The sequence below is a fragment of the Lathamus discolor genome, chromosome 4, assembly GCF_037157495.1.
Source record: "Lathamus discolor isolate bLatDis1 chromosome 4, bLatDis1.hap1, whole genome shotgun sequence".
Classification (NCBI taxonomy): domain Eukaryota; kingdom Metazoa; phylum Chordata; class Aves; order Psittaciformes; family Psittacidae; genus Lathamus; species Lathamus discolor.
Window position 1 is genome coordinate 72,160,283 of NC_088887.1, and position 21,618 is coordinate 72,181,900.

The 21,618-nt window shown below is 38.0% G+C and overlaps 1 protein-coding gene across 9 annotated transcripts in view; it reads right to left on the reverse strand.

Moving 5' to 3' along the window:
* The window catches only part of PCCA (propionyl-CoA carboxylase subunit alpha), a 276,456-nt gene that overhangs the window by 53,941 nt on the left and 200,897 nt on the right, over positions 1–21,618 (reverse strand). For 7 of the 9 annotated variants that reach the window (XM_065677991.1, XM_065677989.1, XM_065677990.1 and 4 more), the window contains 2 exons: positions 18,662–18,760; positions 4,471–4,524 (listed from right to left, as the gene is read on the reverse strand). In XM_065677991.1, the coding sequence (XP_065534063.1) occupies positions 4,471–4,524; positions 18,662–18,760 (153 nt within the window). Of the gene's footprint in view, positions 1–2,762; positions 2,862–4,470; positions 4,525–18,661; positions 18,761–21,618 lie in introns of those variants that run through there. The other 2 variants (XM_065677992.1, XR_010612328.1) reach the window with 2 other exon arrangements.

Consider the following 21,618-nt stretch of genomic DNA (forward strand, 5'->3'; position numbering starts at 1 on the left):
GAAATTTTCTACTATGGCTGGGGACTCTTTACTGTCTGGGACTATCTCTTTCTGGGCCAGCAGAACTTTGCTGTCAATCATAGCCTGCAGCCCAAAGCTGTTAACGGCTGTGATGGAGCTAGGCTACTCGCTATCTGAACATACAGATTTCTTTATTCAAAATTCTACACAGACGCCACTACACGCAGTCTAAAATAAGTTTAGTGCTTCCACAATAATTTGTAGTTCTCTACCCAGCTTTCTTAGTGTTAAAGGCTGCCTGCCCAGATGTATTTTGTTGCTGAAGTCCATCTGACAGAGGTGTGAATGACCAGCAAATTTGGGCTACTGGTGGGCAACAGAAAACATTCCTCTCATGTAAGAGAACAGAAGGTGGAGCAAAGAGACAAGAGACACGATAGAAAACTAGAAAGAGAGGAATGAAGGATGGACTTTGGTCCTTTGAAAAGACTACTCAAACATACAGGCTTCTGAACCACAGAGGTAGAAGTAGAAACTCTGTGTACAGACCTTTGTATTTTTCTACAGATCTTAATGTTTCTATTTTGTATAGATCTTTATGTCTAGCAAACAAGCCCTGTGAGGAAGCAGTTGAGGGAACTGGGATTGTTTAGCCTGCAGGAGGCTCAGGGGAGACCTTCTCGTTCTCTACAACTGCCTGAAAGGAGGTTGTAGTGAGGTGGGAATTGGTCTCTTCTCCAAAGTAACCAGCAATGGGATGAGAGGAAATGGCCTCAAGTTGGGCCAGGGGAGGTTCAGATCAGATATTAGGAAAAATTTCTTTACTGAAAGGACTGTCAATCATTGAAGCAGGCTGCCCAAGGAAGTGATGGCCTCACCATCCCTGGAGGTATTTAAAAGATGTGTAGATACGGTACTTAGGGACATGGCTTAGTGGTGGACTTGGCAACAGTTGGGCTCGATGATCTTAAGGGTCTTTTCCAACCTACATGATTATGTGATTCTACATTTGTTACCAACCTAGTTCTGTGCACTGTCTACACACAGGAGACAACCCATAAATGACTGCCTCCTTGTTGCCTAGTACTCCTGCTTTTGGGCATAGTTTTGAACATTAACCTGAAGCATGTATTCTCTTGTTTTCTTTGTACAAGATACAATGCAGTAAGATTCCTTGGTGTTGCAGTAATGCTATTAATAAATACACTATAAGAATAATTCTAGCATGAACTGGCAGAATAGCAAGACTCCACCAGCACATGATATCTACTCATGTTCATCAGAGGGGAAAAAAAAGTAAAAATTCACATAAAATTTCAATTACAGCAATAACCCATGATCTGTTCTGAAACAATTTAATCCAGACTCAAAATTTTATCAGCCCAAGAAGATTAAACCAAATCGGAGTAGTTTCCTATTCAACAACTATTTCTTACAGCTAAAAGTTGCTTGCCCCTCAGGAAGAAACATCCTTGCACACCCTCTAATAGAAAGAGTCCTATATCAGATCTGAGACTCAAAACCCACTATCAAGAAACAAAATGAAGAAAATAAGATATCTAATGCCACTACAATTTGAAGAGAAATGCTGAAGTAGCAAAGAATTTCTACTCATGATCAGAAACTAAAATATTACAAATCTATGTAAACCTCCAAATGATGCTAACAAATGTACATTCAAAGCTTTGATTCTACTAGGGAAAGCAATGGGATTTTTCCTGTTCTCCTCTAAAATAACAGAAATAGGTTATTAAAAGAAACATTTGTCTTACTCTCCACATATTTACCATATGCAGTACAGCAAAAATCTTAATAAAACTGTTGTCCTGCTGCTGCAGTGTAGTTTTTTCTGTCCTTCACCTATCTAACTGGGACAGCAAGGAGGTTTCTAACAGAGAGTATACCTTTCACTTCTCCTCAGAGTGTCAGCTGGCTTCCTGAAGCAGGTGCTTGTGTTTTATCAAAACCAGTAGCAGAATTGCTTCTACCATCCAATGTCAACAAATCAAGTGAAGCCATTTATTGAAGCTGATGCCCTCCTGACAAGCCAGGGAGCTGTTTGCTCCTGATCAGCTGGTTCTAAAAATAAGCTCGATGGACAGGTCAGCAGCGTGCACACTCAGTAGCACCGCGCTGCCTGCTGCCACTGACGTGCCACCAACTTTTGCCCCCATCAAAAGTAACACAGAATGCTCAAAGCTATCCCTAACATTTTCTACTACGGAAAAAAAAAAGAGTAGAGTAATAATTTCAAGAGCTGTTTATTACACTGATAACAATACATTATAATAATAATGAGCAATAGTTTCTTGCTGCTAAATATTCCTTCCAAACACATATTATCTTGACTGCACTTCTATGCTAGCAAACGTTTAGTAAGAGATGTAACAGTGAGCCCAAAGTGTATTTTTAGGACCTTCATTAAGATAATTTTATCAAATCTCATTGAACAACTACATCTGTGTATGTGTACACACACACACACACAGGTACACACATACACACTGCGTATCCATACATGCAGGCATTGTAAAGAAAACCCATCCTTCCCTCACCTTCATTACCTAAACTTAGTGTATTTTGTTGAAATCAGAAGAGTTAAAGGAGGGAAGGACAAATCAAATAAAGGAACTTACAGGAAAGGAGAAAGACAGTAGGCTAGAGGATCTGTTAGGAACACAGGTACAGACTCTGGGTTGGATTCTATGGGAAAACTGGTATCGAAACAAACCCTGGGAAGCAGACTTCATTACTGTTTCTCTACCCTGCTTACTGTAGTTAGCAAGACATATGCGTAATTTTTATCAAATAAAAAATCATGGATAGAGTACTACAGGCTTTTCTGTTTTGTCCTCTTGAGGGTTATTAGTTGTAATCACATGCTTGATTTCCCAAAATAACTAGGAAGCAATAAACACACACAAGCTAGTCAGTAAGATCTGATATATATTACAATCCATTAGCTGTTTCAGCATAATTTATTTAAAGCTAAAAAGCACAATAATACTGTGCCCTGCCTTCTTTTACTGTTGCACAAGGCCCAGCAAAAAGTTCTAGTCTAAGTGAGACTACAGGGCACTTCTAACATGAATATGAAATATTTCCACTTCTAACTTAACAAATTTAATTTTTAATGTCACTAAATACACAGTCAGAATTTTCTCTGCTACAGCACCCATTTAGAGGGGATCGATTAAAATCTGTTCAGTATTATCAAGTTGCATTTGTGCTTATATCCTTAGTTATTTTCTTCACACACAAAGACTAATAGATCAGCCAGCTAGCAGTAATCTTGCATATTCAGGATGCAACTCCAGAGCTGAAGCATCATTACAAATACAATAGTGTAGAACAAAATTTTTGGTTTATGTCTTCTTTGTAACTGCTGCTTTGCTTGATATCGAGTAAGATAAACATAGGTATATGTGTACATGGAGATACAGAAGCAACAAATACAAGGGGCACATTTCACTTCTAAAAGACAAAACGTAGGTCTCAGGCATTGAGTTTGCTTTTACTGTGCTATACCTCCCAAAATAGGCCTTACAGGACTTGTAGAAGAACTAATCACGAGTAGAATGAAAGCATTATCAATATAAAATGTTAATCTACTTTTCTCCTAAACATATAGCGTGCAGAGATGTTAGGACTAAATTCTAAAGGAAATGTTTCAATCCCAGGCTTTTCACTGTTAATGTCACTGCAACAATTAGAACAACTTACTTTAGAGGATACGTCAATTCCTTTTCAGAACTGTTTTAGGTGCATTGATAATTAATTTTTCCAGGAACTTGGAAAAATTCATTACCAATTAATCATGCAAATCATGGAATTGGAAGCTGCCATCAATCATATATATGTTTATAAGCACTCGTCACCTAACAAAACTGGCTTTTGCATTGTACATGGCCGATCCAAATAATATCAGATAAAAAAAAAATCAACTTTATTGAGTAAATTCTCTCTAATGGTGCAAAATCTGATTAGAATTTGAGGCATATTTCTCTCCAGCAAATAAAATCTGGGGGAACTACAGAGCTACCACGTTTGGTTAGAGACAGAAAAGGATTGAATGCTTTGCATTACTAAATAGTGTTTTCATGAGACAGTCACTGACCCACCTCTGAGATGTAAGAGTACATGTTATGGTGAAGTAACAGCGATCATAAAGTTGAGGTGGTGGGGAAGAGTGGGTTTGATCCTGATGTGGATCAAACCCGAGTGTGCTTCAATAAGCTTACAAGTCTACAACCAGTTACTCCTAAGTCCCTTGTAAATGAAACAGAGGCAGACTTGAATCAACTGAAATGTGGAATGCAGACACTGCGCACTGTGCCTTGGAAGTTTGCTTCAGAAATTTGCCTAAATTCACCTGTTAAGCTCAGAATATTTACACATAATACTAACCTTCACAAGACAAGCATAAACGTGCGCTAGTGTAATTTACCAATTTTCTGTTTACAGTATGCTTTTCTACCACTGTAACTCTTAACGTTTATACATACTTACCACTGTGCCTAGAAACTGAATGCTTGTATCTCCAGCAGCATTCCGAGAAAGCCGCTGAAAAAAAGCCAGATATAAAAAGTGATTAGAAATGTCTCCAGAATTTGAAACCATTAAGTTTTCTGTGTGTCACATCACTGTAATCAAAGCTGAGTACACAAATCTATACATAAAACAGATAAAATAAAACCATTTCCTTCAACAGTTTCAGTACTAGAAGTTTAATTCATGCTTCAGCTCACATTTTGGTTTTGTTTCAGTCAATTCAATAAAATTTAATCTTGAAGAACAATGAAAACAAATATGGCCAAGTACAACACAGAACAACCTCGGGCTTGCAGAAAGATGAATGTCATCAGTAATGAGGCTTCTGCCATCTCTAAAGGTATTCTGTATTCCTGTTACTCACATTTAGTATTATCTTCATTCTCTCCTAATGAGAGGCATTTTAATCTCTTTTTAAAATGCAAACCTCCAATGATGCTACTTTGAAAACAGAAAAAAAAATGACCTTATGAAATGTCTGGTCACCTACTGTGGTTCAGGAGTTGATTGAAGTTATTAAACAGTCTTCAAATATTACATTGTCAGTAAGCCACAGAACAATACGAATGAAAGTATGCTATTGATTTAACACCGTATTATCCATCGTCTAAATATGCAAAACACAAAGAATTCTTTCTTCTTGTGAATCGTCTCCTACTTCAACATTAGAAGTTTTTTCTCCCTTTTTCTTCCTGCTATTAAATTACAGCACATATAGACCTAAAATCAGGGTCTGGACACAGCCCTAATACTTACACAATGTACATATGAGGAGAAAAGCAGATATTGAAGAGTGAGCATAAATTGCAAACAAAGAGCTGCACAGAGATCTTCAGCATTTTAAAGACAACGAATCCTAGGAACAGGGCTGCAAATCATCTAGAGAGATCTTGTAGTCCAGTACCCCTGGCAGAATCGAAACACACCTGTGTCACTCCCAAGCAACGTGTGTCTAACCCATTCTTAAAATCTTTCAGTAGCAGAGATTTCACAGTCTCCCTAAGTATTTTATCCCAGTGTTCAGCATCTTTATCATTAGGAAGGTTTTTTCCTAATATCTGAATAAAATAAGCCTTACTGCAACTGCAGCACATGAATTTTCTTCTTCATCACAGACAGGAAACACAAATTATTCCCTTTCTTTTTACAGCTACCTACAGGTATGTGAAGAGCCGTTATCACGGCTCCCTTTAGCCTTGTCTTGTCTAGACTAAGTGAGAAAGTGCTATACAACAACAGCTAGCTATCCTCCAAAACAATTTTAATAGCGATAAATTAAATCCTGGTCTCTTTTCAATAATGGTGCATGTTCTTCATCTACACTTTATGAAGTAATAATTACTACAGCCCAAACATGCTTATTTTTTGACTTAACAGGTCACACACTGACACTGCAATCTGTACAATCATATGAAAACAAAGGATGATGTGCCAAAGCCTGACATATTTCAACAATAATGATTAACGGAATGGAAAATATGGGAAATAAAATTTCATACAAAACCTGACGTTTACTTTTATAAAGGAAACAGGAATATACACTTTTCCCACAGTCTAGGATAAACACAATCAGGTTTTGGAAACCACAAAGAAGAACAAAGTCCCGGCTGCCTACAATGAATGAACCGCATGCCAAAACAAACAAGTCCCAACCACTTGATAAGCTGTCAGAAAATGGCAAGCTGAAAAAAATTAAAGGATTTAATTTCTTTTTTTCCTGGAATGCCCTCCACCCTTGTTAGAGTTCTGTCACTTATTGTGCTACCCTTTTGTCCGCTTTCAAGGGTCATTAGAGACCTTTTCATGTCCTAATAAAAATTCCATTTTTTTGGCTAATCTCCCCACCACACACAAAAACACAACCCAAAAAAGCAAAACAAAACAAAACAGAAAAAGAGCCTTTTTGTAATTTTCTTTAAAGGCTTTCAAAGTAAAGCCAGGTATCTTGACAACCTGACTTATTTTTCACAACTGAAAACGAAATCATCAGAGTACCTCGTCACACAGATTCTCTTTACTCACAACTAAATAAGCTAGCACAGCAATAACCAAGCCCTTTTAAAAAGAAATTAAATAACCAACTTAATAAAGGCAAACACACATCTATATCAAGAAGGCACCTCCTAAAGCCACAGTATCAAGACAAGACAAAGACATAAGCAGCCTTTTCTGACACTGTTGAAGTGCACTGGCATCACTGCCTAGTAAATCCTTACTGCTACCGTTTGCCCTGTCCAGGCTGCAAAACATTACATTTAGTTTTTGACAGCATTAGGAGTCAGTATAAGCACTAAAATCCATTTCTTGAATTAACAGCCACTCTTGAGGGGAAAAAAATAACAATGTGGAAGGTGAGGAAAATAGTGAACAAACAGAGGAGAAAAAGAAATTTCCCTTCTGGGTACATTTCAAAACAACAACAAGAAAGGCAGAGAAATTCTCTAAGTCACAAAACATATGTTACATCAAGACCAAAAAGAGAACCGCCAGGCTTTTGAGAACCATGTTACAAAAGAAGTCAGCACATTATCATAATTAATGTTTCAAATTACAGTTGTAAATAAATTTCAGCTGTTAGATGTGATTAGATTTTTTGAAGCATATTGAAAAGAGTTATTTCTGTTCCACTGGTGGGCTTGTGTTTCTGGGATTTGTAAATGTAATTGATGTTTTCAAGAAAATGAAAGGCCACGGTTAACAATTATTTTTTTTATTTTCCACCTCTTTAGAAAAAGGACCAGTCTCCAGTTTCTCTTGTAAATTTAGATATTTCCATATTCTATACCTCATAATAGATGGTTTCATATTGCACGTGATAGCAGGAAAGTAATCAAATAGAAGTACCAAAAGAGAACTGCTAATTATATGCATTGTCATTGTTTTCCTAATGAATTACAAATTATTTACTGGGAGGTTTACTGAAAAGCAAGGGAAATCTACCATTGGAACAAAGACAAAACATCACTGCATGTTTACCTGCCAATTCAGAAAAATCACATTGTTCACATCAGTTACACGATCTCAGATACATCTGATGCTCTTCTGGTTGATTCAACTGATAGAGCTTCAGACTAACTTAATTAACATAATATGAGTTAGAAGTATATTTTTTTCCCTTATGAGAAAGTAACAAGCTAAATCAAATCTGGAAAAAAAGAAAATTGCAACTTCAAAAAAATCCATCTGCAGTCTCAAAGCTGTCAAATGGGTGTCAGTGTTACATAAATATTATATGTATTTATACACAGGTTACAGTATGCTATACTGCATATGCTATGTATATGCAAACAAAATGCTTATGCATGCATGTAAAAACAGACAAGTGTACACAATCATATAGAATGTGTTTCATTTTCCTCCTCCATCTTAAGTGAATGCTATACCACAGTCATTTCACAAATAATTATTTTAATCTGCAAATCCCAGTAAATTACCAGAGGTTAGTGTGATATGACTTTAAATTCTTCTGCTTTGCCGTAGAAAATTATTTCCACTTAGCTGGGTATCAATGATCTATTCATCGTAAGATGCAGTAAGGTTGCAATCAGCTTTGCATTAAGCCTGCAGTGGATGAGCACTTGTAGATAAAGAAAGATAACAACCTTTAGGTGAAGAAGGATAAAGAAGCTCAGCCAAACATACAATACATATAATTGAAAGAGATTCTAAACTGACATAGACATTATTAGACAAAAAGATCTCAGAGTATTCCCCACAAATCTTCTGGTATTTTGTATTCTTCAAGCTACTGGAGGGAAGCAGCTGCAGGGAAGGAATGCTCCCAAAACAAAGGAACTCCAACAGACCAAAAGCAGGTTTTTTGCTTTGCTTACAAATGAAAAAGTAATGTGTCAAGTCAAAATGAGTATGAACTGGCAAAGAAAATCATATGTAAGTTTCTCAAACACATTTATCTTGAGCTAGTATAGAGCACCTTTATTTGTTGAAAGTAAAGCTGGAGACCATTTATTACAGCAAATGTACAGACTGTCACTTGGCCACTGTTTTTTGCAACTTTTTCAAGCCCTGGCATGACTTTATTAGCAATTGTACTGCACATATCAGGTTATACAGGATAAAAAATAATAATAAATAGATAAAGCCTATAGATACAGTCTAGATAAAATTTTGACTGAAACACTGACTGGTTTCCCAGCATGGTGCTGTTTTTCAGAACACAGAAGTCCTTGCAGCCCCTACTGCTACATTTCAACTGCTCACTACCAGAAATTCTGAACATCTTATGCCATGAATGTCAAGTACAGAATCCTATCCACTTTTTGGCCAGTATTTATGAATTCTTGAAAATTCAACCTAGTAAGATACAGGCCAGAATCACCCCCCAACAGGCTTAATTAAAAAAAAAATAAAAAATAAAAAAACCAAACCCAAAATCCCATCATAAAGAAATTGAAGGAAAAAATACAGTATTTTCCCTTGTGAAGATATAGCAGATTCACTTGCTAGTACCTCATCTACGAGATTTTGTGTGCGTGCAGTTGCTTGGACATCTGGCAAGCTCCATCCTCCACTTATGGCATTCCCATCTTTGGAGTCACCTGGTTGGGTCAGAGAGGAGAAAACTGCAGAAGAGGCTGTGAAACCAAGATGTCTTTTTGCCAAAACATGAGGAATGGTTTGGCTTTATTAGCCTCCTTTTCCCTCTCCTCCTAGAATCTTCACAAAAAGCAGAACTTCATTTCTGCACTCCCTTTCCATGGCTCAAAATACCAGTTTAGGGATGTAATCCCAGACTAGCAACGTGACCAAGGTTTTTTTGTATGTTTTGGAGACTGTCTATTTGGCACTATATGTACTTGTGCACCCTCACAAGCCTTCTCACCTGGGATTACTCTGCTTCTGCCATGATTTAGTGCTCTCCATTGGTGGTGCCATCATTTCCTCCCCTTAGTGTATTAAACTACAGATGGAAACTTCAGTCCATTTTATGTGCTGCTCCATCCTTAGCCATTATCAGGTTTAGATCACACTTTACTGTAAATGAAGCCCCAGCTATTCTTCCTCAGGGCACATCCACATTTTCCAAGTTCTCACAAGGGCAGCAGTCACCCAGTGGGGAATGAGATGATCAAGTCCTGACGCATATGAAGTGTTCTGACATATGACAGATGTCTAAGACTGGCATAAATGGTACTTTGCTGAAGTAGTCTTTCCCTTTAAAAGGAATCCTGCCAGGATGCTTGAGGTACTGGCCTCCCCTAGCACCTGCTGAAACCTACCTCAGTCCTTTTCCAGAGACTAAATTCCCAAACAGTACAGGTACAGACTTACAGGGCATCAATCCACATAAAGGTGCAGGTGCAGTTTCTAAGAGGCTGAGGCTCCATATTGCTACTTTTAAAGAACTGTTCTCTTAATGCCTGGGATTTAATTACAGTGAATGGCTGTCGTGGTTTAGGCCCAGCCGGCAACCCAGAACCAAGCAGCCATTCGCTCACTCTCTCCCCTTCTTCCCACCGCTCCCAGAGGGATGGGGAGGAGAATCAAGAGAATGTAACTCCCACGGGTTGAGATAAGAACAGCCCAGTAACTAAGGTATGACACAAATCACTGCTGCTACCACCAATAATAATAATTATAAGGGAAACAACAAAGGAAGAGAATATAACTGCTCACCACCCACTGACCGATACCCAGCCCGACCTGAGCAGTGATCTAGCCCTTCCCAGTAACTGCCCCCAGTTTATATAGTGGGCATGACGTGCTGTGGTATAGAATACCCCTTTGGCTAGTTTGGGTCAGGTGTCCTGTTCTCTGCTTCCTCCTGGCTTCCCCTCCTCCCTGGCAGAGCATGAGGCTCAGAAAGTCCTTGGTCAGAGTAAACATTACTGAGCAGCAACTAAAACCATCAGTGTTATCAGCATTGTTCCCAGGCTGAGAGTCTAAAACACAGCACTGCACCAGCTACTTAAGAAGGAGAAAAATGACTGCTACTGATGAACCCAGGGCAATGGTTTAGGAATTCCTGTCCTCCCATACACAGAAAAATGGAAACCCAGATCCTTCCCAATATTTCCTTAGGTGATACCCAATGTTAATGCCAATCGTTACTTCTTTTTGACAAACTCTAGACATGCAATCATTTAATATTAATATCACTGCAATATTATTATTACATATACTTAGAGCATCTTCCAAGCATGTCCACGTGCTCCTTTAACCCTCCAAGGAAGATATTATAAAGCAGTAGATGAGAGGCCTTCAAAAAAACAAACAAAATACCCCAACCATAAAAACCCCAACAGGAAAGACTGTTTATTTGGTGTTAGCAAAGAATGAAGCCAAAGGACATTTACTCCAGCCCAACATTTCCACCTATTTACAATTATTTACAGTAATGAAGAGTTTAGTCTTCCTGTGAACTTCTAAATTTTTGCAGTTATTACAATAAATCACAAAATGACCAAAAGTTTTAGAAACTTTTCTCCTGTAATGTGCTTTGTTCTTATAAGGGGACAGTGTGTAGATGGAGCACTGCCATGTGTGTCCAGATCTGATAATGTTCACAACTGCCCTCAGTCAGATTCTTAGCAGGATCAATAGTCCTTTCTCACTCTTTGATGCCACTTCCTCTTCCTTCCGAATGTGTTACCATGTTCAAGAGAACCATTCCTCGTCTTTCAAGGTTTAGATATCGTAAAACTACAATGTCTGCCATCAACTGAATACAATGCTTTGGTCTTTGGACACAGAAAGAATCCTTATAGTTACTCATATATTGTTTGTCATTAAAATTTATAGCTTCTTTGGAAAAAAAGATGACAACTAATATTATTTGATTAGCCCCTTGAGTAGATCAGGATATAACTAATCCCATTGGGTTAAATAAAGAGAAAAGTTTGTTGTTTGTAGATAGAGCTTTACTGTGGGAGACCTCACTCTGAAAAGTGGACAGTAAATTCCAGCAGGATTGATTTGGCATAGTAATTGATCACTCATTTCCACCCTAGATGAAAAAGTAATTCCATTTTCATTAAAAAATTGATAAGGGGGGTGTGCTTTTTGCTTCTGCTGAGCAATAATACAAAAAATAAATTAAAGGCAGCAGTGATCTGCCATTTCATGATCTTTCATTTCCTTGAATTTTCCCCTTCCCTTCACACATTCTCCATGCAAAGCATGGACAAGAGTGCAGAGACAGCCTTCAGTTAAAATGATTCCACGCAAATTGTAGATCACTTGTAAGATTCAGGTACTTGCTATTTAAGCAGTTATTATTAATGTCTACTTTACTCTGGTATGACAGTAAAGGATATTACAGCATTTTTAAAGGCTTTATGACTCAGGAGCTGGCCATACGCTGTTGTATAGGCTTTAAGAATACTCAGGGCTCCCCTTAAAAGGTAATAATTTTAACAATTTTGGCAAACACTCATGTCAATGAAGCCATAATAGTAACATTTGTTTTAATATGCATCGTTGACAATTGCAGCAAGCAGCACCAAAACAGCCGGCTTTTACACGCCTTCCCTTTCCCTACAAACTTTGGAAGTAAAGGAAGTCTCAGTACTTCCTTAGGTCACCCATGATCAAGCAATAAAAACCCAAGTGGTAGAATTACAAATTTTCTTGTACAGAATCGTTCATAAACTCAACAGGCTGAACTACATAATAATGATCTAAAGCAGCTCACTCATGTCTTCCCAAGCATGAATCTTGCATGCTGATGAAATTTGAGAATCTCTTCTCTGCTTCTGCGTCTCGTCCTTTTGGAGGGATTCATCTCTACACACAAGAACAGCTACATTGTTGTCCTGACACCAGGACATCACAATGCCTGTGCTCTAGAACACTGCACAGCTTCAAAGTTTCCTGGCAAAACCTCATTGCCAAGAGTTTATTTTTCCTTTGCCATCCAGAAGTGGTAATTCAATAAGAACATCAGCTCCATGCTTGGCTTTGGTTAAAAAGCAAAAGGAAATATCTGAAACTAGTAACGAGAACAGGTTACAAATCCGTGAACACTGTTAAAGAATGGCAGAAGTCTGGGCTTTGCCCAGTGACCACACTTCTGATCCTCACAGCTCAGAAAGGAGACACAGAAAGGGAAGATGTTCAGAGAGCAACAGAGACATAAAACCAGGCTTCCCTGCAAAGAACAACTGCAGCACTGGAAAGAAGCAACTGAGTAAGGATGAGGACACAAGCAGCCTGGACACAGTGGGCAGGGATCAACTGCTCATACTCTCTTCCAATAGAGGGACTAGGAGGAATTCAAAAGAAGCTAAAGAACACTGCCACAGCAATCATTAGACAATGATAAGGCCATAATAAGCAACCTGCTAAAATCAATCATTCTCTTTGTGCAACTGCAGGGAAAAAAGTAACTACAATAACAGTGCCCTGACCAGCATGTATTAATACTTTCAAAAAAACTTTAAAAGCCTGAAACAGAGCAAGGCATACTACACTCTATGTCACAGGCTTCTGTATTTGTCTTTTACCTGGGATATTTGAGGGCCTGTTCGCACTTGTCTCAAATGCTAAGACAGTGTCAAGTGAGGCAATGAAGATCAGTTTCTCCCTATCAGATCCACTTACCATTCAGGGAGTTTCAAGGTTGAGCTCCTGTTTTCTCACACGACTGTGGCTGAATGAGTAAATAGGAAAACAGCAGCAGCCTATGTTTCTATACTGCAAATAAATGAGGGTCGTGGACTGATGCCTAGTCCCAAAGCCAAATGGCAATAGATACCTCAGTCCCACCGCATAGGTCTGTATAGCATGGAATAAATCTGTACCCAGATTTGTCTAGGTCAGCCATAAGTGGAATAGGCTGAAAAAAAAGACAGGGAGTGAGCTACCAGTTAATCAATATGGGCCATTAGGAATTCAGTGCTGCGGCTCAACACTCCGGCTTTTCTTTACCCAACAGTATAGCTATTTGCGTATTGTATATCCAAATGTCTGGCACTGTTTGCAAATCATTGTGTCCCTCTTCTAGATCCAACCCAGCAAAAATAATTCTGAAGTTGTGGGTAAATGACAACAGTGGAGTATGTGCAGTAATTGCACAGCACCAAAGAATAGGCTGCCAAGCAGTCTTCATGTACCTTGCTCGCTAAAGCTTTCCAAAATCATTTTCAGGGTTTAAGAAAATGACTGTGCTGAAGTACTGGTACTTTAAACCTGAAACCTATGTAATGTATTGTTATCAAAAATTACTATTTTGAGATCTCAAAACAATAATAAATATATATATATATATAAGAAATTTTTCTAAAAAAGAATTACATATGTTTGAAAAAAGTCTCCACAGTGTTGAAGGAAATGAATACTTGGGCATCGGCTTTGTTCTCCTGTCAAACATTTCCCAGAATATCAGACATTTCCGAGGAACAAAGGCTTCATAACATACAGCGTTTCAATTTTTCTGTTATTATAGACCAAAATAATAATTATCAAAAGATACATGGTATCAGAGCAGCACTTGAATTTGTCATATCCCAGGATGTAAATATACTCCTCCTGCTGCAACTGTTGATGCAATAATAAATTAAATGAAAAAATAATAAGTGATGCTATCACTGAATTCCCTGTTACACTGTAAGTAGAGAAAATCCCACTGATAGATCTTCATGTATTTCATTCATAAAAACACTTGAAGCTTGAGACTGACGATTTCAGCTTTACAGGATCATGCTTTTGTTTAGTAACTCCATTACTCTCCTAATTACTCCTTGCTGTGACTGATAAAGACCTTTTTACCTCAGAGTTTGGGATGTTCAATGAAGTCACAGAACAGTTAGGCTGGAAGGGACCTCTGGAAATTAGGCAGTCATATTCCCTATTCAAATCAAGGCTAATGTCAAAGTAATATTGAGCTGTGCAGGACCTTCTCCAGTTCAGTTCTGTCTACATCCTACAGAGCTTCGGTTCAGCAGAGACCAGCCCTTCGAAAGCTGGGAAATACAAAGAAAAAGCATCACAGTGCCATTCTAAAATTGCTTTGCTGAAGCTACCAAAAGACACCAAGAGTCTTCCAGGTTCCAGTCCGAATGGCTGCACTAAGTTTAGAGGGTGGAAGGTTTCATTGCAGCAGGCTAGCAGAGCTGTGAAACCAGTGCAGGCCAGCAATATGACAGTGGAAAGGCATACGACAAAGAGGTACAGCAGTGTTGGCAAAAGATGGTGACAAATGATTTAAACCATTCTGTAATTCTGGCTCAGAATCCTTTTGCTATAGGGAAGTGTCTGCAAGTAAACGGTACACAAGGATGGGTTGAGTGTTTGATGATGGGATCAGTGAAAGCAGAGCATTTAAAAGCACTAAGGAGTTGTAAAATTCGTCCATGTGGATTTGCCACAGAGAAGCCTCAGAAGTTGACTGGTCAGTGAGGTGTTTTTGAGAACTTGCCCAAACATAACTAACATCAAATCAAAGACAGTTTGAGGACCTCTTATATGCGGTTTTTTTTCTTGGGCAACCTGCTCTCTCTGCAGACAGCTGATCTTCCTGCACAGTGTCCCAGTAGAAGGCACCTACTTGTAAACTGACTTTAGTAAGGACAGATTTGCAGTTAGGTTCAAGTCCATCTGCTGGACTTCATGGATTCACTGATTTACCTTGAGGTCGCTCTAGACACTGGTTCACATGAAGGAAAGAAAGATGTTCAGCTCTAAGGAAAAGGCAGCTTATTGCTCCCTTCTTTTACCTGCTCCCTAGTTCATGTGCACAGGAAAAGAGAAGTGGTGATAGCCAATGACTTCTGTAGACACAGGGCTGAATGCAATCCAGCTTACTTGTACATAGAAGCAGAGATAGAGGAATAAATATGCCCTCATTGTCCCAAAATATGCCTGTGGCCTTTTTCCAACTGTTGTGACCCTTCTGAACCACCACCGTTCTCTCTTCAGGTTTCCACTAGAGTCCTTATGGTTCTTTTCCAAAACTCAACCAATCTCCCCTTTTCCACTAACTCCTCATAGAAATCAGTAAGCAACTCATGTATTTGCTTATTTTTACTCTAAATATTGCCTGAAAGTTTATATCATATTTGAATCATGTTTTATACATTATTTTAAATATGTATTTTCAATTAAATAACAGCCAATCCTTTCAAATCTGAATCCTCAGGATGACATATGGTGAACACCTGCCCAGTCACTTCTCTGATTTTTCAGTAAAGACAGTTTCCAAATTCACAATAGCTAGGTGTAAGTCAGATTCTGAGTCACTAATATCTTTGGAAGCAGGTAGGGGAAATCATTTTGGCAAAGTATTTCTGCACACACGAATTTCATTTGCTTGGGGAACAAAATCCTATGCTTGACAATGCGTTACATTCAGCCTCCACAAATGAGAGAGGTAGAGTCTACTCATAAGTGAGGAAAAGAAACAGATCAGCTAAGGAACTACCAAAAGCAACTAGAACAAAAAAGCCATAATGGAATCTGTGTGCGTCAAGAATTGCTATGGGGTCTGCTCACACCTTCCTCCCTGGAGACTGTATCTCAGAAATCTCTTGCTCAAATGATCCCAAGTTTTCATCAGTTAATCACTTTGCACAGCACCCTATGGATTTCACAGTAATCCCAAGCAGCACAAAGATTTCTGAGTCCTTATACCGCAGCCAAACAGTCCTGCAGTATACCCCAGGGTTCTGGTCCCTCCATCATCTGGGGACCCGGCCAGGCACTCTGCAGGGCCCATCTGCTGCACACAGATGGGCTTCCTTGCAAAGGAAACAAAAGCAGGAGGGAGGGGCTGCCACACATCCTAGTTGTGCCCTGATATGCCCTAGACAGACTGTGACCAGGGTAGATACCTCTCCTCAGGCATCACATATACTCCCAGGTCACGTCCTCTAGAAACAGTCCTCGAGAACCTGTTTTTTAAACTCATGGGACTCTGTGGCAGAATTGGTGCTCTGCTTTGCTCTAATAGACATGGAACCTTTAGCAAAGCAGTGGAAATGTAGGAGCATGCTTAATTACTTATTTTTAAATGTGCGACAGATAGGCGACAATTTGAATGTCTAGACTATAATTTACATAAATACATTTTAAACCAAAACATTTTAAAATGATTTCTTTCCTGCTTCTATGCTTAAATGCTTTGCTGGATTGGGGCCAGACTGCAGGATCAAGCCGAAGGTGCATAAATCAAACCTTCAAAGAAATGTAATGTTCACAAAGACTGTATTGGGTTGAGCAAATTTAGAAGAATGAAACCAACTACGAACAGAAATTAGATTGGCTAAAAATTAATAAAGCACAGCTGGAATTATTTGATTCATCCATATTTGTTGCTTAAATGGCTCTAGGGCTGAGTTTTGCTGAAAGAAGATACTTCAAGACTCCGGGGTCAATTGCTTTTGGAGACAAATTGACCTACAGGAATACACTTGTCTAATTTGGTTCTTGCAGTGGGGCAAGTCTACAGAAATATATAACCAAAAAACCAATTTAGATTCCAGTGAGCGGATATCAGAGGTCAAGTTTAAGGTTCCCATCAATTTACATATATACACTAAAAGATTAATAACTTTTCAAGCTACTGGATTTCTTTGCTAAAAGCAAAGACTTATAGATAAAATCTGAGAGAGAAACAACATGCGCTTATTCCACATTCTGTTTGATAGATACCATGCAGTCAGCTCATTGCTTGTTGCTGTGGCTAGCCCTGCAATTTTTCATACAGTTTGGTCATAGGGAGTTGCAAGTAACTCTACTGCTGTTCAGCCCCTAGAAGAAAGCACGTTCAGATCTCACCATCATTAATTTTGAAACTAATTTTCTCTGCCAATTCAAATATTACACTTTCAGTTAACTGGTCTTACTACTATTAGTTATACTCTGCAATCTGTACTCAGCCACATAGTTATCGTGTAGTTTTCAATGAGGCCTTCTGAATATGGTTACCCATTTTAAATATAAAGCTTTTCCTTTAGCCAGATTGTATATATTCATACATCGGTATTGGTTCTTATTCAAAATTAAGAATGCACCTTATAAACTATCACAAAACGGACCAGTATTATAATACAGAAATACACTCTAAAACAGAAAATCATCTTAGATGTACGCAAGCCCTAAAACTGGCATTGACTTTTCAAGAAATCTACAAAACTTCAGTCCAGAATTTACTTGGCCATGCAATGAAAATTTCACTCTCAGTCAAACCTTGAAAGCCAGAGTAATTTTTATCCTCAAGTTGAAGTCTCTCAAATTTAGTCAAAACAAGAATAATATTTCCAGCTGGGTAATTTACCAGGAGTGAAAATGAAAAAATAAATTCACACATTTCACTGTAAATTATCAGAAAGCTGATTACTGAGAAATATATTGGAAATAGAGAGAAAAATACCTTCAATAATTTCAACAGTTTCTCTCTTTTTCTCTCCTTTTACTATTATCAGGATCAATAAATATCCATAAATAAATTATGTGTCAACAAATGTACAAATCCTGACTCCATTATCTTCAGAAAATTTACAAGGCAGTTAAAGGCACATCCTTTTGTTTGGAGCTGGTTTCAAACACATTAGCGGTCAGAAAGAAAGAATATACAACTACACTAATCTTTTCTAGTCCTCTTTTTTTAGAGCCACACAAGTTTGGGATGTTTTCTAAATTTTCCTTTCCAGATCACGGAACTAATCTTATTTCATAAAAGCATGTAAAAACAAACCACAAAAAAAACCCAAAACACAGAACACCTTACACCCTGAGACTTTCAAAATGCAAAGGCCCAAAAGTGGAAAAAACATGTGACCCAAACAAGAGCAGAAGAGTAATTTTATTGTAGGACCCCACACAGGGTTTGGTTGGTTTGTTGGGTTTGACTTTTTTACAATAATCCATTCTTAATTTCTTAAGTGATTAAGAAACTATGCATCTTCACAGTCATTAAGTAAAGAGATCCTAGAAACTGGAATAAATTTCTGCCTAAAAGAAGCAACTTCTCTTTAAAAGAAAGATCTTCAGAACTCTAGAAAAGTAAATTTGAAACAAGATTGCTCTACTGCAGCTCTGGATGCATTCAAAGAAGAAGGATTATATTATCTGTAAAACACCGCATAATTTTAATGATACAGCTAGTTTAGACCCCAGATATCAGTATTATTTGTATACCCAAAAGCTTCTGGTTATCTCAGCATTACAAATAAAGCATCCGTGAGTTTACCTGTATAGTCCTCTGAGTGCCATCAATGGTGACAGACAATAAGGGTGAAGCCAGGTTCCACTCACTGGTCACATTTAGTTTCATCCCATCAACTTCCACCTGTTGTGACACCAAACAAGGCTGTTACTATGAAGACAGACAGAAAACTGATCTCAAGTTCATTACTGCATACAAAGCAGCAACCATTTTAAAACAGATGGCTCCCAAACAACCTGTCATGTTTACTGCTTCTGCCATAAAAGACAGGGTCCAACAACAGAGTCTTCCAGCTCTCTCTGGGGAGAGGTGAAGGACCTGTGAACAGCTGCCTCTGAGTAGCAAGGTTTCAAGTGATTTCCAGCAAGTAACAAACAGCCATCCAACTTTTAAACCTATCTGGACATGCTACATTTACTGCAATTAGACAAGTAATGCATATAAATTCCAGTGACACCTTGCAACCCACACAACAGGGCTTGCATATAATATTCTCTCCAAGGACCAAGGAAGAACTTTTCCTATGCTTCTAATGAAGGGTTTTGCATTGTTATCTTAATTAATATGAGGCAGTAATTAATTCTTTGGTGTTTTGCCTCAAAGTCTAGGAAAACTTTGCAAATCCTGTCATGTTTTCTTCTAATACACAGCTAATCAGAGGAACACAATTTCTGAGTGAATTCCAGAAAGATTTTCTTTTATATATATATATATATATATATATAAAATATATATTCTATACATATGAATATATATTTTATATATATATAAATATATTTTTCTTTTTTATATATATATAAAAATCATATAAATACATATATTCTAGTGAATATATATTTTATATATTTTTTTTCTTTTATATATATATAAATATATATATATAAAAATCATTCCATGTTCTTTACACAAAAATATTTCTAGGCGAAAAGCAAATATTCTCAGTTCTGAAGAAGTAATTGAAGTGGCTGTAGTGACATTTCTGTCTATTGTAAAATACAGTTTAAAAACATATATCACACATTCAACACGAAGAGCTGGATTATGAAAAATAAAGATTACTATATATGGATTAATATTATTAATGATCGATATTTGTGGCATATTTTCAACACTCATCATGTGATCCAAGATAAGTAAATATGATTTCAACTATATATTTTAATAAAAACAGAAGAAAAAACATAGCTGGCTGATTTCCTTTCTCTCTCAAAATCTCTGAAATATACTCAATTAGTAAATTACAGACAATATTGACAATGACATAAATATTGCATACATTCTCAGTAAACTAGAGGAAAATTACTGCATTTAGAATAAAAACTGAGCCCACATTTTGCAAAATAAAACTTTAAAAGCCTACTGTTTCAGATCTCAGACTAATCATTATTTCACCTCATAATAAGAACAGGCAACTGTTATTCTAGTGTAACTTAAAAGAAATCCATAACAGAGAAGTACAGAGGAGCAATGTGTAATTTGATAATTTCATTTCAGTCTGGAAGAAAAAGCACTGGCTTAAAAAAAAACAAAAACAAAACCCACCTCTAATTTTATAGACTTTAGAACACAAAATCTGTCTTAGTGACACAATCTACTCAATTTCTACAGGCTTTAACTATAAATAAAGTTACAGGTAAAGAACATGAAGAAAATAAGTCATTTATCATGGTTCACCACCAGGCCAGATTAGCTGGCATGCTTTAGGTACTTTACACTCCTCCAGCGATGCAAACCACCCCCAAACCTGGCTTGAGTTAAACCAGACCTGCAGCTGGTTTGCATTGCCAGAGCACTGCAAAGCAGCTGGAACACGGCACTGAACCTAGCCCGCTCTCAGCAAACCTGAATCAGCAAATACTGTCTTTCTTGAGAACTGCAGAAACATCTGAAAAAAGACTTGGAGAGAAGCAAACCTGGTGCTCTGCTTCAGCCCTCTTTGATTACCAACTGAACTCTGGTTAGACAATTCCTGAAAAAGCTGTCACTATCGCTATAACCAAAGAAAGACTACACTGCAGCCTGGGTCTGAAAACATCATTTACCATGCTTCTCCAGGGAAGGAGGTGAGATGGTATGAAAGCATATCAGGCTTCTGAACACCAAAAAACCTTCCGCTTCACATTGTGCTTGTTGTACTGCAGGATTTACACTCAGCCTCTCAGAAAATCTACGGCTGGTATCTATGGTCCCAGTGAAGGGTATTCCAGTGGCAAGATGCAAGTCAATACCTCCAAAACAAACTCAATTTAATCATTAGCTCTTTTGTCACTATACAGACGAACAAAGGAGGAGTAAACCAAGTGTGTCACAGCAGTAAATGACCTGTTTAAAATCTCTCACAAGGATCAATACAAGTCTAGCCATCATTGATTCCAGATTACGTAGGTATCAAAAAATTTCTGGTGGAAGCCATCCTGAAAGAAGAAACGCAAGCAGTCAGATGGTAGGTCTAAACAAGTCCTGGCACTGTAGGAACACCATGACTGCTTATGTGCAGTAGAAAAGCCAGCAGACCAATATATTGCCTCTACTATGTTTTCCCTTTTCAAGAAAGAATAAAAGGCTGGGGAAGGGGAAGTGTTATTTGAACTAATGCATACCCCAGAAAACTGCAGCAGTCTTCTCACAGAGTAGAGCTACAGGCTCTTAGATGTTTTCACCTGAGGTTCACCATGGTATGTGCAACTAGGGAAGATGGTGTGAAGCCAAGAGGATCACCTGGAAATTGGCTATCTCTGCTCCAATAGGCAGGATGACAAAACCAGGTCAAGCTATCAGAGAAAATGAGTAAGGACTGAGATAAGAGATTTACCTTATGCTTAGCATAAGAGCATGCTACTTTCACTACAAACAAGGGGAAAGTGGGATGACACAGCCAACCAAAACAAAAAAAAACAGATGCGGGTTGAAATCAAACCAGTGTTTTACCCAACAGAGCAAATCTTCCTTCTGCAGCTAGGCAGCCAACAGCCTAGAGAGTC